Source organism: Natrix helvetica (assembly GCF_964273705.1).
Source record: "Natrix helvetica genome assembly, chromosome: Z".
Classification (NCBI taxonomy): Eukaryota; Metazoa; Chordata; class Lepidosauria; order Squamata; family Natricidae; genus Natrix; species Natrix helvetica.
This window is the reverse complement of record NC_138554.1, coordinates 52,303,177-52,320,346: the sequence shown is the minus strand read 5'-3', so window position 1 is coordinate 52,320,346 and position 17,170 is coordinate 52,303,177. Positions and strand designations below refer to the sequence as shown.

Here is a 17,170-nt window from a genome sequence, read left to right as displayed (position 1 = left end):
GTCTGGGGTACGGAGCTGTCCTGAAGCTGCTCCTCTTCGGAGTGGTGGGAAGGACCTTCCGCTTGTCCTTGTTCTCAACCAGGTAGGGCTCCAAGCTGGTCCAAAGAGGGAGTCACCTGTGAAGGGGGCCGATGCCAGGCACCACTTGTGGCGTATGTCTGCCTGCCAATGTCGCAGCTACAGCAGCCTGTGAGAAGCTACGGATGAAGTGATCTCCCTGGAAGCAAACCTGGCTGCAGTTAAGGTGGCGTCCGATGAAAACTGAATGACTGCCACCAGTTTGTTGATGTCCTGGTGCGATCTGACATCAGGGGGATGTGTTGATGTAGCTCTTGTAGCCACAGCAAGGAAGACTGATTGAAGGAGGAGGCGATAGTGGCTGCTTTCACCGCCCAAGCAGCCGCTTGATGATCCCTCTGCAAGGTGAGGTCCGCCTTCCTGTCCTCCAGTTTCAAAGCATCCTCTAGTTCCCCGGGCATGCTGGTAGGCATATGCAGAGCCATGACTGGTGCATTGATGGAGGATTGTGACAGCACCTGAGCCATGTCCTGATCCACATTGAAGAAGGCCCTGTCCATGGATGTGGACATTGTTCCCATGGTGGGAGATGTCCATTGGTGCTTGACCAAGTCGAGGAAGGCCCTGGGAGTAGGCACCGTGTCAGCCTCGATGGCCTGCTCGTTGAAGATGGTCTCTGCTGAGAAGCCCTGGCGTTGAGGCAGTGCTTCTGCTGCTCTGTTGCCTAGCTTGGTGGCTGTCTTGGCCTTGAAGAGAAGTGACTTGTACAAGGAGGGCTGGAATAACCCGGAAAAGGTTGGTTTAGGAGGAGGCATGCCTTAGTCTTCAGACAGTTTGTCCTCTCTAATCTCGCCCTCTTCGCATTCCAGGTCACTGTCCTCTTGGGATAAGGCCGGGGAGCTGGGAAGGTCCTCCCCCTGGGTTTCCAGGCCTTCAGTATTACTAGGGGGGAAGCCCCTTGTGGCTGTATCTGTGGCTGTTGGAATGCCGCTGCCATGCATGCTGGAAGGCCTGCATCATCAAGTCCTAAAAGTTGGATACCCCTATGGAGGGTAGCTGGCTGGTGCATGGGGAAACCCCAGGGGTGGTAGTCCCATGGGTAGGGCTGTCCCCACTGCTGGGGGGGATTACCACCCCTGAGCAGAGCCCCAAAGGCCTGAGGTGTCAATAGGGATCCTTGCTTGCAAGGCTGGGTCCTCCTCTGTGGCTCCACTGGGTGGGGGAGTCCCTGAAGTCTTCCCCTCTGTGCCCAGGCCTGGGGTAGTCTTTTGGCTGCCCACCTTTTTGCAGAGCCGCTCCAAGGCCTTGTGCCTTCGCTTCTCATACTTAGAAGAGGGCATGGAAGGCGTGTGGCCACTCTCTGCCTCTAACTCTGTCCTGGGGGAGATGTGCTTCCTTTTGGCCTTAGCCTTTGTGCCCCCCCTTCTGGGAAGCCTCTGGGATGGGCACTGACCTGGGTGGATGTTCCTCTGACCCTCCAGTAGGGCTGCTGGCCGTGGTTGCAGCTACCTGGAACCTTCCTTCCTTGGAGCTGCTGGGCGCCGCCATCTTGGGTCACGTGGATCCTCCTGGCTTCAAAATGGTGCCGCGCGGTCAGAAACAAAGGGCGCTGCTTTTAAAAAGTGTTTCCACGTGGCTTGTGCTCCAAAGAGCTGCCGTGCGCCCTTACCAACGGTTTCTTTGCCTCCTGCCTCCTTCCAATGCTGCTGTGGCCGGGCTCTCTCTCGTGGCTTCTCCGCTGCTTTGGTCCATGTGGAAGCGGCATGGGTGCTTTGCGGAGCTTGAAGAAGCCACGGTTCGCCACTCAACCCCTGAGGGTAGCGGCAGAGCGCTCCTGCGCTTGTAGAGCCTCCGCGATAAGGCTTGCCTCAGAGAGGCTTGTGCCCTTGGTTGCCTCGCTTGCCCAGCAGTAGTCCTCACTGAGTGACCCTGGTCTCACTCAGTGGCCCGGGCAGCGTGCCGCTGCAGAGGGCTTGTGGCAGTCCTCCTAACCTGCCAGGGGTTAGTCCAGTTCAGAGGAGGCTGTGTCGCGGTACAGGGAGGCAAAATCGCAATTCCAATTATTTTCTTTCTTTTTCTTTTCAAGTTGCTGGAGATCCAGAATGGTCAACTGTCCAGTTGAGGGACTGAGTCGATAACTGGGGAGTACCTGGTGACCAGGGCATGTCCCAAAGAGTTTATCTGACTCAGTCCAATCAACGAGAGGACATGGTCAACCCATCCTGGATACTCCTCCCCCTCACTATGGAGAATTGCAATGTTAAACAACATTCAACAGCAAAAAATTATAATTCTTCATTTATATTGCAAAATGCTCCAAGTAAGGCTTCACCTTGCTTGTCCCATGAGGATGTACCTGTGCTAGTTGATGAAGATGCTTCAATAGTAATAACAGGGAGGACCTCAATGCCAATGATGCTATCACTGCCACGCCCCCGCTGGATCCGGATAAAACCTCTGTCTTCTAGTTCTTCCAGGTTGTGCTCCAAGGCAGAGTATTGTGGAGTTATTTTTGACTCTGGTGGAAGCTGCATTGGGAACCAAGAAGGACTTTCTGGCTTGTTAACTTTGCTGGTTTCATCTAGCTTCTCCTAAAAGAAAAGGTTTAGAGTGTTTTGAATAGAAAACCTACTGAATTTATTCTGTTATTCTGAATTTGAGCAGCTTTTATTTTCTAGGATCTTGAATATGCTGCTGTGGTATGGACTTGAAACTTATTTTCCTATTTTTTAAGAAAAATATTCTGGGCTTATTAGATTTTTTAAAAAAATATTTTTATACAGCTCACTAGCTCATATCAGTTTAGGGGGAAAAACCATAGGACAAATACTCCTAAGAGAATGAAGCCCATGTCAATGTGACAGGTTCTGAATTGCAAATATCCCCATTTTCATGATTGATTGTGACACAGGGAAGACTGATGTGTCAGGCAAACAATATAACCCAGCCAATCAATCCACTCAAGTAATCTTGAGAGATTTAATTTTTGTTCCAAAAGAAATTTGGGACTAAATGAACTTTCTTTTGTTCAAATGGGTTTAATGTCTTCTACAAAAATGAAGACTTTCTATTCACTTTTCCTCCACTTTTTCCTCCTTTACCCATTTTCTTCCTGGGGGATGAAATACATCAAAAAGAAAAAGAAAAAAAAGTGAAGAGTGAGGAAACCAGCCCCGTAAGTGGCTTTTGCAGAGCTGATCCTAGTGGCACCACATTTTTTAACCTTTATGAAGTAAAACAAATAGGTAAATAAATAGAAGAAATATTTAGAAGCCAGGAATTGAGGGGGGGAAAGGACACACATTTCTAACTAAGTTTTTGCGACAGTTGGGAGGACTAAACCAGGATGACTAACCAGTTGACCAATCACTGACTAGCCATCTACAGATTGTATGTTGCGAAGAAGAAAAGATGAGGGAAAGAGTGAATGATCAGTTCAGCCCTTTCAAGTGTACATGGCAATTACGTTGAGCACATTAATATTCTTCCACTATTATAGGACCTTCTCATCATCTGTTATTTCCAATTAATTCTACATATCTGCCCGCCACATGCAGCTTGTGAGCTTTGCGGAGGGGCAACTATGTTGGATGGATACTTGACCTGATGCAGCAGATCTCCTAATTACATATGGAATTTATTTTAAAGATTCTGATCTTACCAGGATTTTTGGAACCTGGTTTTAGTTGCACACCTGGAACAATCTATGTTGAAGTTAGCTCTGTTCATGAAAGGTTGAGGTGAGTCTGAATTCTTCTTGTAAAATCAGACTTTCTAAAGTTGGAAGGGGATATTTCAGGTCTAAAATGTTTTAGCTTGAAATGCTCTGCATTTCTTTTCCCACTTCCAATGAGATGGCGATGCGGGAGACTGCAGGTACATGAATTCCATCTAACAATTTTAAAATTTATACAATAGACATAGATTTTTTTTTAAAAAAAGAAACACACAGGGTCAATATCAACGGAGGTTTGAAAGTAACAACCTGAGTTTACTGCAGAAGTGTGCAGTAATGCTAATAACAAACAATGTAACTTTTTCCCCTAATCTTATTTTGAAATCCATTCTGATCAAAAGCTCTCCTAATACTTTTCCATTTGCTTCCATACCGGCTCATCACTAGTTCTTGCTCTCAGGATCTCCAACTCATTGCGTGACTGATACAGCTGTTTCTCTAGCTCAGCAATTTTGGCCTCGGATTCATTTTCTACATCCTGGAGTTTCTCAGTGAGCTGTGAAAAGAATCAATGTATTGAGAATATGTTTTGGGAGGTCCAGGCTATAAGGCAGAGTCAACAAATATCCTATGTACTCAAGCAAGGATGAACTTTGTGCATATAAACTTCAGGTGCAGGGATGGAATACATTCCCCCAGCAGTGGTGGGTTCTGGATCCTGTTCCAACCGGTACAGTTGGAACGGGCCCGGCGGCGTCCATATGGACATGCACAGCACACGCGTACACACACGCATGTGTCTTAGTGCCCCGCGAGCCTCCGTGATGCTTCAACTGCTCAGCGGAGCATCACACAGGCACTATACACACCATGCGCGTGCGTGGAAGTGCCAAAGACTTAAAAGCCCGGTAAGGAGCTCAGGTGGGCGGGTGAGCCCTCTGGAGCACCGTATCGGAATGGTATTCAGTGCTCTGGGCAGGCTCTGGTACACTTGTACCAGAGCGTACCGCTTGCAACCCACCACTGTCTCCCGATGACCTGATTGTCACCAACCACCCCACTTTCCTGAATTGCTCCTTCTTGACCATCTTAAGATGTGCATTGTCCATAGGATTTGTTTAGTCAGCTCCCTACCTGTCCAACCTCTTCTTGCAAATCCTCTATGTGTTCCAGGATGGCATTTTTGGTCTCGGTATCCTCCAGCAAGGCACCAACATCAAAGATATTATCCAGATAGGCTTGGATCTGCACTTGCAGTTTATCACTTTCTGTACAACGCAGCTTCTGTTAAATCATAGAAAGGAAGTCTTGATTTAAAAATCTGGCCAGGATGATCATTCTTTATAGTACAAACTTTTGGAATTATAAATGTCAGTACATGGTCCATCTGCATGTGTTTCTTTTTCTTATTTTTAATAAAAGGTTTGTAGGCATTGTTGTTGTTGTTTTATGACACAAAACCCAAATAAACCTGCTAAAAGAACCAGGGCGTAAAATTTTCCCAGAACATTTTTGGAAAATGCTCTTATCGCCTCCAATTTTTTTTATTCCTTCAAAACCTATATATTATAGATTAATGCTTCAGTTTTAAACTGAATTACTTAGATTGTAAAGTGTTGTTTATAAGGAAAGTAAATAAAAAAGAGAAATTCAGCTATGAAGAACTTAATTCTAATTTCTATCAGTATATAGAGAACAATTTCCAAAAGTAATAAAACAGCATCAGCAAATTAGATAGAGAAGCACTCAAATACCCCATCACTATCTCTTATTCTGAGTAATAAAACATATTTACTGTGTTAGCTAACTTCTATTGCTTGTTTCCAACAATGGTATACATTTCAGAATTTGCTAAGCACTTTTCAAATGAAGAACAATTAAGGTGAAATTAGGAGCCATTAAAAATAACCACACACCTGTAGGTACTCATCGAGTCCCAACTGTGTGAACTCATATTGTAAGAAGGCACGGAAGTTCATGTTCTCCACAGAATGAACCACAATATTGATGAACTGCATACAAGCCACCTAGATGTTTGGGAATGGAGAAGAAAAAGTGTGTTTTCTATAGGATTTACAGCTTTGAAGGGCTGGATTTTGGTAGTTAAGGCTATCTTGGCATGTGAACTCATTATACACAAGTTATATTTTTTAAATAATCAGATATTAACTTTGGGAGAACCAGTTAAGTGTAATAGGGAGAGGGAGAAGGAGGGAAGGAGGGAGGGAGGGAGAGAGAGAGAGAGAGATATTTTGTGACTTCTATTCCTATAAAGCGGGTGAGCTCTTGGGTCAGAAGGAATCAACATGAACTTGAAGGCACATAAGAAAAGAATACCTTTGGGCTTTTTTGAAAATTAGAAAAAGTGTTTACTGACATTGAGAGTTTCAACGACTTTTTTTTTAATTATGGGGAATATCATTTTATAGTTGATTTAGTTTTTAAGCCTCTTGTTGATAAATTTTAATGATGCTTTATTGAGCACTTACTGAGAATGCTTTGAAAATGATTCAGAAGGCATGCTAAAGATTTTACCCAAGCCCAAAACCGCTAGAGACATTGTTCATCCATTTCTCCAACCTGTGCCTCCATAAGGGCTGATGCTTCCTTTTTGAGGATTGCTTTTCTGATCCTGAAGCATGAATTACTGCATAAACTTAAAACATGTAACTTATTCTTTGTTAATTAGGGATAGGAAACATGGCATGAACAGCAACTAATCTCCTGGCACAGACTATGCCTGTTGGAGGAGAGTATTAGAGGAAATCTTATGGATGACCAAGCGACCATCCCCTCGGCTGCATTTTGTTACCATGAAATCTATGTTGCTGTCTTCATTTCGGAAATACTCCATCAGCTTCTCAAAACGGTTCTTCTCACCACAAACCTTTAAGGAGAGAAAGGAGAGGAATTCTGTTTGATAGGACACTGCAGACCTGCCATGAAAATAAAGAGTTTAAACTGTTTATATACATATTAGTAGCTTCTAGCAACCAGAGCGAAGTATTTTATTCTCTGTGCTCTTGGGGCAGTCACAGAAATGGAACCACTCACTGCTTAAATTTGTTTTAATTAATGTATTAGATGACAGTGGACCGGAATTTTAGCAAGCCCTTTGAGAGAGCAATCATTATTGCTTTGTTGCCTGTTGTTAGTGGCATTCCAAAAACTTAGTGAGATCAAGATAAAATAAGTGGGGCCAGGACCCTCTCCCCAAAAAGAGAGAGATAGTGTATAGTTTAATATTTGTTTTTTGCCCCTTTTGTCACTTTTGAAATTATAGTTTGGCAGACAGCTCTTCTAAGAGAAGCTTGGGGACACATGGCTTTGAGTCTCAGTTTGTACACACCGCTAGAAAGCCTCTGGCTCCATCCCGATTAGTAAGCTTCAGCAATTATAGTATTGCTATTTGAGTCTGTGTTTCATTGCTTACCAGCTGGCTGGCCCAAGTTCTGCCATCTCACATGTCTCCTATCTTCCTCTCACTTACTTTACTCATTTAGGCCACCAGTCCTAGTTCCTATGTCCTGAAAAATGACTTCTGTGGGGGAATAAGAGAATACCCTTTTCCTCTTTTCCCTCGCTCTGGTTCCCAGATTCCCTTAGAATGGAAGCCATGACAGTTTTGGACAGGAGATCATAACAATTTCAGCACAATTCTAAAATGAGATGTTTGTAATGGTACTACCATTTTATTTGTCTTACTAAAAGTGAGGCTGGTTATTTAGTGTATATTGTATAACTCCTCCAAGTATTACTGATGCAACCAGCTCCTCCGCTTATGATTGATGTTGATTTAGGGGATAGTGGCTGATAAGAGAAGGGGGGGAAAGAGAGTGCTTCCATGAGGGGCTGTTGCCTCTCTTTTGCCCAGTCACCAGTTATAACGTAGATAAGCTACCAGATCTGATTGCAGAAATCTAGATGATTATTAGAGAGCATCAGAGTGTTATATTTTTCTATTGGTCACCCAGATTTTTCCAGCCCTAGTCTTGTTAATTTAGGATGTTTGAAACACTCAGATGCACTACTTTCCATCTCTAAGTGGAGAAACCTTTTAGAGAACATATTTCGAACTCATAAAAGAGCCAAATACCCTTACATAGACCCAGTCCATTTCAGACAGCTATAAATGTAAAACTGTAATGGCATGTGGGAAAAACCTTGGGAGTTGAGGCAAAGATGCTGCCTAGGGAATAACCAGATAAGAGACAACATAGCCTGCAGCTAGATAATGGACAGAGCAAGAAGCTTAGAAGGGACCCATGTTTAGTTTCTCAGGCTGTAAAGGAGATGGTGGGAGTTCTTTTAGATTTGCAAGATGCTGTTAGCGTAGCTTAACAATAATGTAGAATTAACTCATTTGCTGTGTTTCCTATCAGATGTACCTGATAGGACTGACAAGAGTTCTCAATGGTCACCAAGCTCTCAATGGTGATAAAATGTTTCATAATTACTTATTTATAAGAATTTGCTTCTAGAACAACAGAATACTTGGCAGCTTGATCAGTACAGGAAGATTACGGTATTTAGTATTCATTCCCGTAAGCTCAGTGATATAAACAGATTCTGATTTAGTGCAGTTGCTCTCGGTTCAGGGATCAGTTTGCATCTTTCTGTTCAGCAACTAGAATTCTCCCACTCCTAAAAAGCTATTAGTGCAAGGTCTTCAAACTTGGCAACTTTAAGACTTGTGGACTTCAGCTCCCAGAATTCTCCAGCCAGCTGGATATAGAATTCTGGGAGTTGAAGTCCACAAGTCTTAAAGTTGTCAAGTTTGGAAACCCCTGATTTAGTGCAAACCACCTACTGCCTACTAGACTGGGTAATTTAAGTAGCTTCATCAGATATCCATGGGTCAGTTTAGAGAGAGCAGTATGAGGACCAAACACCCAACCTTTCCTTCTATCTATCATCTATTTATCTATCTATCATCTATCTATCTATCTATCTATCTATCTATCTATCTATCTATCTATCTATCTATCATCTATCTTCTATCTATCTATTTATCATCTATCTATTTATCATCTATCTATCATCTATCTATCTATCTATCTATCTATCTATCTATCAATCATCTATCTATCTATCTATCTATCTATCAATCTATCTATCATCTATCTATCTATCTATTTATCATCTATCTATCTATCATCTATCTATCATATATCTATCTATCTATCTATCTATCTATCTATCTATCTATCTATCTATCTATCTATCTATCCATCCATCCATCCATCCATCCATCCATCCATCTAGTGTATTTCATTTCCAGAAGCTTTTGCAACATCTCCAGGGATTCCCAAGGAATATCTTTAAAAACCAAGTTAAAGAAAAATGGGTGATTTCCTCCTGATGCAATCACAAGCTTGAAATGAAAAATATTTTTTTTCTGGATGGCAGCACAGAAAGACTTGCTGTGATCTCATTAATTCCCACTCTGCCTCCCAAGTGATTCAATTTGCATTTTAAAAGGAACAGTGCTAAACACAAAGTTATTTTTAAATCATGTATGTGGATACTACATTCGTCTTCCCTATTCATATGTACATACTACATTATAATGAGAGAACATATCCCCTTGTATTGCTTCTGCTTTCATTTTTAAAAGCCATTGAAAAAAAATTTCAACAAAAATGTGGAAGCTTTTAAAACCTCTGCTTTCATTCTTCAGCTCTTGGCACTTCAGTTCACTTGGGCAAGGGCTGAATAGTGTTCAGGCAATAACAGCAGAGGGATCCAGAATAGAATATATGGAACTAGTTTCTATGGCTGTGACCTCACATTTATCCCATTTCACAGCCTCTGCACATCGCCTACCGCTCACACTGGCTTAAATCTGAAAGTATGTTACACTCTGAAAAGTTGAAGAGTTTCTTTTGAAAAACAAGTAATTATTGATCTGCTTCTACAGAAGTTCAGGAACTCTTATTCCACATAGCAATTGTCCTAAGAATGCTTCCTCTGTGGGTGGACTATCCTGCTGCAACTTTGTGTGAGGTAGCAATGAAGCATATGTACCAATCAGATTTCAAACAAACTCATAACAAAATTGAATAATTTTCACTGGAGCATTTTTGGAAAGATAAGCAGGTCTGAACATCAAGCAATGCCACCAATTAACACATGATTTTCTAAAGCCATGATGGTGAATCTATGGCTCACGTGCCAGAGGGGGCACACAGAGAGGGCATCTCTCTGCTGGCATGCGTGCCATTTTCCCAGGTCAGATCTCCATGGTGTTTCTTTCGTAAGCTTCTCTTTCCCTGCAAACGACGAAACAGAAGCTCATGGAAGAAAAAGATCCTACCTCTTGCTGCGCTGCTGGTGTTGGGATGCCCCACCTCCCGCCGCGCAGCTGGTCTTCAGGTCTCTGCTGCACTTGTGTGCATGCATGTGCGCATGTCTGTGTGTGTGCATGTTTGTGCATATCCACATATGTCTGCACATATCCATGCATGTGCGCATTTGTGTGCACATGAACCTTTCAGTTTGGGCATGCGTGCATGCGCAGTCTGGGCACTCAGTATCTAAAAGTTTTGCCATCATTGTTCTAGAGCATATTTTGGCACTAGTCTTGATAGATATTTTGAGAAGGGCTCCACTCAATAGAAAAAAGTGGAGAAATAGCAAGGCTGATTTACTGCATTTTGAAGAAAATATATCCACTGCTTTTTTGTAAGAACATTATATCTAGAGTTTAATATTTAACTTTAGCCAGTTTTTAAAAAATTATTTTATATTAAAGCAACATCACTTGAACCAGTGACAAAAGAACACCAGTGACAAAAGAACAAGGTAGAGCTCACAAACCTCTTTGAAGTTGTCGAAGGCAGCCAGAATAATGTCGTGTCCTCCTCGGACTAAGCAAACAGCAGCCAATAGCTCAAGGACAAGAGCTTTAGTTCTGCAATATAGGAGCAAAGATTTTACATTTTTTTCCAAAGAAACTGGAGTGTAAGAATGGAACAGGCAGACTTGGAAGAGAGTGAGGCCGGCAGGCCAGCAGGCAGACTGGTGGATGATTAGATTTGCATAATACATTAAGGCAAAGACAGATAAGCTACATTACAATTTTATGCAATGTGTGAATCTCTCTGTTCAACGGAGGTAAAATCCACATTCCTAACCACTAGTATACAATATTGTGTTCTTTGTCCTAATATGAACTCAGATAATTGTTATTATAGTCAGAATACTATGAGATTTAAATAACTCACTGAATTCCAGTAACTCACTCCATAAAACTAAATGAATGAATACTGAGAACAAGTCAGGATGCTTGGGGATTTTGTTTGGTTTGTATTGCAATCAGCACTGTGAAATGAAGCAACCTGCTCCATGCCTCTCAAACATCTGTACCAACTGAAGTCCTTTAGATGCGACCCATTCTCAGCTCAAAATACATGCCATAGTGCATATAGAGTGCACATTTTTAGAAAATGTATTGAAAAGTAATGTATTCTAGAAAACACTCATTTTATACCATATTTTAAAATAAAAGTAGTGTTTAATGCAGAAATGATATATGAATTCATCTCTGAAACTGACCTGGATAGCAATTGGCTAACACAACCATTCAGATTAATGATATATGAATTCAGATTAAGAAATATAACCATAAAGGAGGACAGAATTCCTACCTGGGATTCTTATTGTTGAGGCTGAGTGTGATCTCATTTACACAGGCAGGGTGATTCATCACAAGGCTGAATCCAGACTAAGGGAGAAGTGAGAAAGTTAGGAGCCCAAATTAGCAGTTGAAGTGAATCTAGATAACTAAAAGTAAAAGCACACACAAGTATGGCTCTTTGGTCACACAGAGATTCAAAGAGTATATTTTTTTAGCAAGCTAAGGCCATAGGGACATGGTTGATTATGGCAAGCCAAACTGCTGGTTACTCGTTTTCAAGTGATAGTTATGAACCTAACTTTTCTTTGCATAGACAGCTTTAAAATCACACATAAACACACACTTTCACATTTTAACCAAATTGTGTGTGATGTCATTTAACTATAACATATAAAAGTTTAGAAAGCCATACAACTTTAAGACACCCAAGTCGCCTCAAACATTTGATTATTGATAAAATATTGGGGGTATATAAACTCAAAGCATTCCACCAATTCCCACAGCCATGTCTGATGGGAGTAACACTACTGAACAACATCTTCCTTTCAAAAATAATAGTCCAAAATATCATGTAAAATGGCTTCATAGGCATACCTACCTACCTACTTAGTCAGAAGTCATTGCAGGCAGGTTGTGGAAATCTGCCTGTACTGTAAGGAAAACTCCAGTGTTTAAATTTATAATGTGTTTGCTTCTAATAATTTTAATATGGAGTTTATGTCATTTTAATTTTTGATTGTGAGCTACCCAGTTTGATGTAAGATGAGCACTTGCATAAATATTTTAAACAAACAAATAAATAAAATAAAATGGGGGTTCATCAAATCTAACATTGGCTTACAACAAGCACCACTGAGAACTTTGAATTCTCCCTTCTCAATTTGTCTACTGTGGCCAACAACCAAATGCCTGTTATATGTCAATGACTAAAAGCTCCACACAAACAGGTCATTTCCTAATTACCGATAAGTCCAACAATTTTGAAAAACACTTGATTGCATCTTCTGTATTTTACACCTCATGATCTCAGAGAACTGCAAAACAATGAAACCCAGAATTCTAACATTAAAATATTAGGATTTTTCGGAGAATGCTTATAGCCACATTACTCCGAACACCTGATTTATGGGTCAATTGAGATAACATATTAGAAAACTGCCTAATATTGGACATTGGTTTCTTCAGACTAGCTTGTATGGTACATGTTTCCTGGGTTTTTTTCCTCCTTGCCTCTCTCTGATACCATGAATATATGTCCCTTCACACATCAATTATGAAATCTAGTCAAGTTTCAAAATTCCTTCCCAATGTTATATATGGGTTTCCCAAGTCATTTATTTCATACACATGGAAACTTTCACCTTTCTTATCCACTTATTCAATTACCTGATAATTCATAATGGCACGGAGACACATGATGCACACATGAACATCATCCTTCTGGCTGACGATGCGTGAGTTCCGTAATGCCTTCCTGCTGTGTGCCGGATTGAATCTGGGGTAAAAATAAATTTAAAGTGGGGGAGGGGGAGAAACAGCTCAATGACCGTGGATGCCAATCTCATACAAGAGTCCAAAAGTATAAAGAATAGCATATGAGAAGAATTTGAAGGAGAGCAGCAGGAGTCAGTATTAGTAGCAGGTTAGTAGTTTAAATTTTCCTTTCCTTCTAAGTTTCCAGTACAAATAGCATCCAGGAATAACTATCCAGGAATAACCTTATCCAATCTGTTGTCCTGCAGCTGTGTTGCACTTTAGTCCCTATAATCTCTAGCTGTGACTGACTGAACATTATAGAAGTCAAAGTCCAACATATCTGGAAGGCAACAAGGTGGGAAATTCAGGTCTAGAGGATGCTGTCACCTGTGAAGACTTCAAGTCCAGTTTCCAGGGCATTGCTGCTTCCATATGATCAAGCCTGGAAAAGAAGCTAGAGAATGGAGCTGGCATGACTACAGAAAAGCCTTTCATATGGATATGGTGGAAGGGCAATACAGAGGATGGATGCTGGTATCAGTTCTTCAGGTTCTGAAAAACTGACGGCTTTTTTGTTAGCCTTACGAAAGGTTTCTAGATGTCATGATTGAAGACAAGATGAAACTTAACATTATTTTTGTGAAGCTTCAGGCTCTTTTGATTGCTCAACATTCCCTTACCATAACCTCTGTACATCCCAGCCAATTCCCTAAGCTTCATGACAGTAGCAACAAAAAAACTAAAGCCAAAACAAACAAAAACAAACAAAAAACCCTTGGGATGACTATGAAAACAATGAAAATCTAAAGCATGCAAATATCCCAGATTTTCAAGTGACTGAACTTTTAGGGATGGATTGTTTTATTTGGGATATTTAAAACAGCAAACTTCCAGCCCTCAAGGTGCCCAATGTTCAGTTATCTGGAGTGCCTGTGCATGAACACACAGAAGTGAAAGGACGAGTGTGCCCTTGCCCAGCCACTCCTACACCCTCTGGCTGCATTTGTGGGGCAGAGGGTTCTCATCTCATGAAGTCTGGGAGAGGCTCACCGGGGTGAGTAAGAGTTGACAGGTGGCCTGGGCTTACAGTCCTGCTCGGTGCCAGGGGCGCTGGAGGAGGGGATGCTGGGGTGGACTTGTTGAAAGAATGTTTGGATCTGCTGGTTCAAATGGCAACACCTGAAGGAGGTGGAAGAATGCAACCCTGCAGGACAGGAGGGAAAAATAGGATGCTTCAGGTGGACGCCTCCCTTCCCCTCCCCCTCCCCAAGCATGGGGGAAAAGTGACAGTTTTTGGGAATTACAGGGAGGGACATTTTACTGTCACTTGAAAAGCAATCTTGATACCCCTTTAGCAATTTTTTGATAAATCCAGCAAAAGGAGGTCATTATTACCCATTTTTCCAATGCAAGCCTACTTCTACATTTTGAGGTTTTCTCTATGGTATGGGCAGGAAGGGTCTCTTCTGTAAATTGGGTGGCTCTGTATATCCCTAGTCTGGGGCTGGGAGGAAATTTGCTGGCAGGACTGGGAATCTCCCTTGGGTCAGTTAAGTCAGTTGTTCTCCAAGGTCAACACAATCCTATTCGGGATCAGGACCTTATGTAACGAAAAGGCTGATCAGTTATAGCATTTAGCCCATTGAATCACAAGGGTCAGCCCCTCCAGCCTTGAAGGAAGGTCTTGTATTAGTATCACTTCACTTCTGAAATGTAAGTAGACAGAAAGGCTTCTAATGCTGCATAGGAAACCACATTAACAAAGCATGGAAGGGGGCTTTGGTGCACTCCTAAGAGCTGCCAGCCCACCTTAATGCCTCATTATATGATTTTGCCTCTCAAAAATGAAAGCAAAAGAGAAAAGGCATACATGTTTTTCATACACCGTGATCTAATGGATCACAGTGTTGAATCTTTCCAGAACTGATGATCCCAAACTACACATGTACTATATCCCATCAACTATTTTCCCCTATCCAGGAAGACAACGTCTGGGTACCTACCATGAGGCATTTCCCCAATGGAAGCATGCAAAAGAAGTGTGAGGTTAGAATAAGGAGAAAGAAAAGGAGTTAGGACAGAGATGAGAGAAACAAGAGAAAAAGAGAAACTGAATTTGCAAGTTTGTTGGAAGGTTAGCAGTTAACATGAACAGTTATCCATCTTCTCAAATTTGTCATTTAAAGCACTACTTTTGAGGTGATCATAGACGTGAAAAGTTTAGAAACTAGATTATGAGTGACTCCTTACTATTATTTTAGGTTGACTTACTTAATATAGTAATCATAGCATGCGAAAAATGTTTGAAACTTTCTAATTATAAGTTGGCTTTTTTCTAGACATTGTTTTCTGAGGAAAAAACAGCGCATACTGTGTTCTTTGCATTGCCAGAGAAGTGGCCTTTAATTTCAAAACTAGATCTTGAAAAATGAGTAATCTCTTGAAAAGTTTTACATATATATAAATCTGATGGGATCAGAGTTTTCAGTTTGAGTACTAAGATGGTCTACAGAAGTTAAAAAAACAGAAAAACAATCTTTATGGAGCATTTCTTCATACTGTTCCCTAGTGAGCTCATTTTAATAAGCAATTAATCTCATTGTTCCATTTAAACTCAGAGCTACCTTAAATCCAAAATATTTCTGATCGTTTCAGATGAGAGTCACCCTATACATATACATCTAATCAGCCTGCCATCCTTTGTCACTCATTTCTTTCATTTGGCATCATTCTGGCGTGATATAAAAAGTAAGAATTAGTGGCTTTACTAACTGAAATGGCCTCTCATTTCCATGGTGCTTATATTATAGTAAATGATACTATGATAAAGCAAAGACTTTTTAACAGGTGCCAAAACCCTAAGACAGGGGTCCCCAACCCCTGGTCCATAGACTGGCACCAGTCCACAGCATGCCAGAAACTGGGTCGTGCACACAAGGGAAGCCCCATACGTGGGGTGCAGGCAATGCACCAAACCACACCCTGTCTGGTCCACGGGAAAACCTTTCTCCACGGTGCCCAAAAGATTGGGGGCCGCTGCCTAGGATTTAATTTGCTAGCTTTTGTATAATTTTCACGTTTTATTTTCTAGAGCAGTTTGTTGTGCAGGGAGAATATAAAATGGGACTGCTTCTCTTCCTGTCCCATATGCTTCATCTCAGTAGTGGGAAAGTTGTTTAAGAAAACCTACCCGGATTTCATTTGGTTACCTGACAGTCAAGTGCCTCGCTTTGATGGAACCCTGTGTGGGAGAGCAATTGCTTCTGCTGAGGTCCTCTATAGATCTGTCCAGGGCCTTTCCCTTGTCCGACCCAGGACTCCCATTGTCAGTGCTGTCCATATCATACCTGGAGCCACACAGACAAACAATAATGTGCGTCAACAGGTGGCTGGGTGGGGTTTATTGATGCTCTGGCAGGGAAATAGCAGAAAGGAGAACTGTTTTTCAGGGCATGACCGTTGTGTACACGTCAATAAATTCTCCTCCCTGTAAAGATTCACAACTCAGTGCTGAAATAAACATGGCTTAGGCTCCATTTTTGCTTTGGCAGCCTCAGAGCTGGGCCGCTATCCAAGGTGCTGAGCAAACTGTCTTCGTGTTTTTTTTACTTTGGTGGGTACAGACTTCCAGCTTCCATGATCGTCTCTCTCTTTTTAACTAGGTTCCTGAGGTCCACTAGACTGGCTGGATTCAGGCACAATGTTATAGGTGGAATAAGTGGGACAAGATGGAAAATAGGTGGCTTAGGAGGCGGAGTCATTACATACTTTACATGGAAGTTGGCTTCCACATAAATACAAATCTATATCTACGTTACTTCAGATTAGGAATATTAGCAGCTTATTTTTTTAATAAACTGTTAATTGTTTTATTGTTATAATTAATATTTAAAATCAATGAAATGTTGTCATCAAGAAATCATCAAACTAGCCCTTGAGTTACAACCATTTGTATAACAACAGTTCCAACATTATGACAGTTTTGGAAAAAGTGATTAAAAGCCTGTCCTCAGACTTTCAACCACTGTATCACACATACACACCCTGCAGTCATGTGATCACAATTTGAGCACTTGGCCACTGGCTGGCATTTATAACTGGTTGCAGCATTCTGCAGTCACTTGGGGTAAATGGATTGACAATCAAATTTGTCAATTTCATTTCCATAAAAAAAATCCTAACTAGGGAAGCTGGATTTGCTTAATGACTGTGTGATTCACTTAATGATGTTATTCATTTAGAAATTGTGATATAAATGGTTGTAAAATCAGGTTGCTCATGTGATAACTTGCTTTATGATCTTCCCAATTTATGATAGACATTTGAGTTCCAATTGTAGTCATAAGTGAAGGATAATCTGT

General features: G+C 41.4%; 1 protein-coding gene across 3 annotated transcripts in view; it reads right to left on the bottom strand.

Moving 5' to 3' along the window:
* The window catches only part of FMNL1 (formin like 1), a 104,013-nt gene that overhangs the window by 23,545 nt on the left and 63,298 nt on the right, over positions 1 to 17,170 (bottom strand). For 2 of the 3 annotated variants that reach the window (XM_081933328.1, XM_081933329.1), the window contains exons 6-14: positions 16,019 to 16,156; positions 12,720 to 12,828; positions 11,344 to 11,420; positions 10,514 to 10,607; positions 6,507 to 6,581; positions 5,611 to 5,721; positions 4,829 to 4,978; positions 4,128 to 4,250; positions 2,375 to 2,609 (exon numbers count right to left, since the gene is read on the bottom strand). In XM_081933328.1, coding sequence (XP_081789454.1) covers positions 2,375 to 2,609; positions 4,128 to 4,250; positions 4,829 to 4,978; positions 5,611 to 5,721; positions 6,507 to 6,581; positions 10,514 to 10,607; positions 11,344 to 11,420; positions 12,720 to 12,828; positions 16,019 to 16,156 — 1,112 coding nt within the window. The remainder of the gene's footprint in view (positions 1 to 2,374; positions 2,610 to 4,127; positions 4,251 to 4,828; positions 4,979 to 5,610; positions 5,722 to 6,506; positions 6,582 to 10,513; positions 10,608 to 11,343; positions 11,421 to 12,719; positions 12,829 to 16,018; positions 16,157 to 17,170) is intronic. The other variant, XM_081933330.1, reaches the window with a different exon arrangement.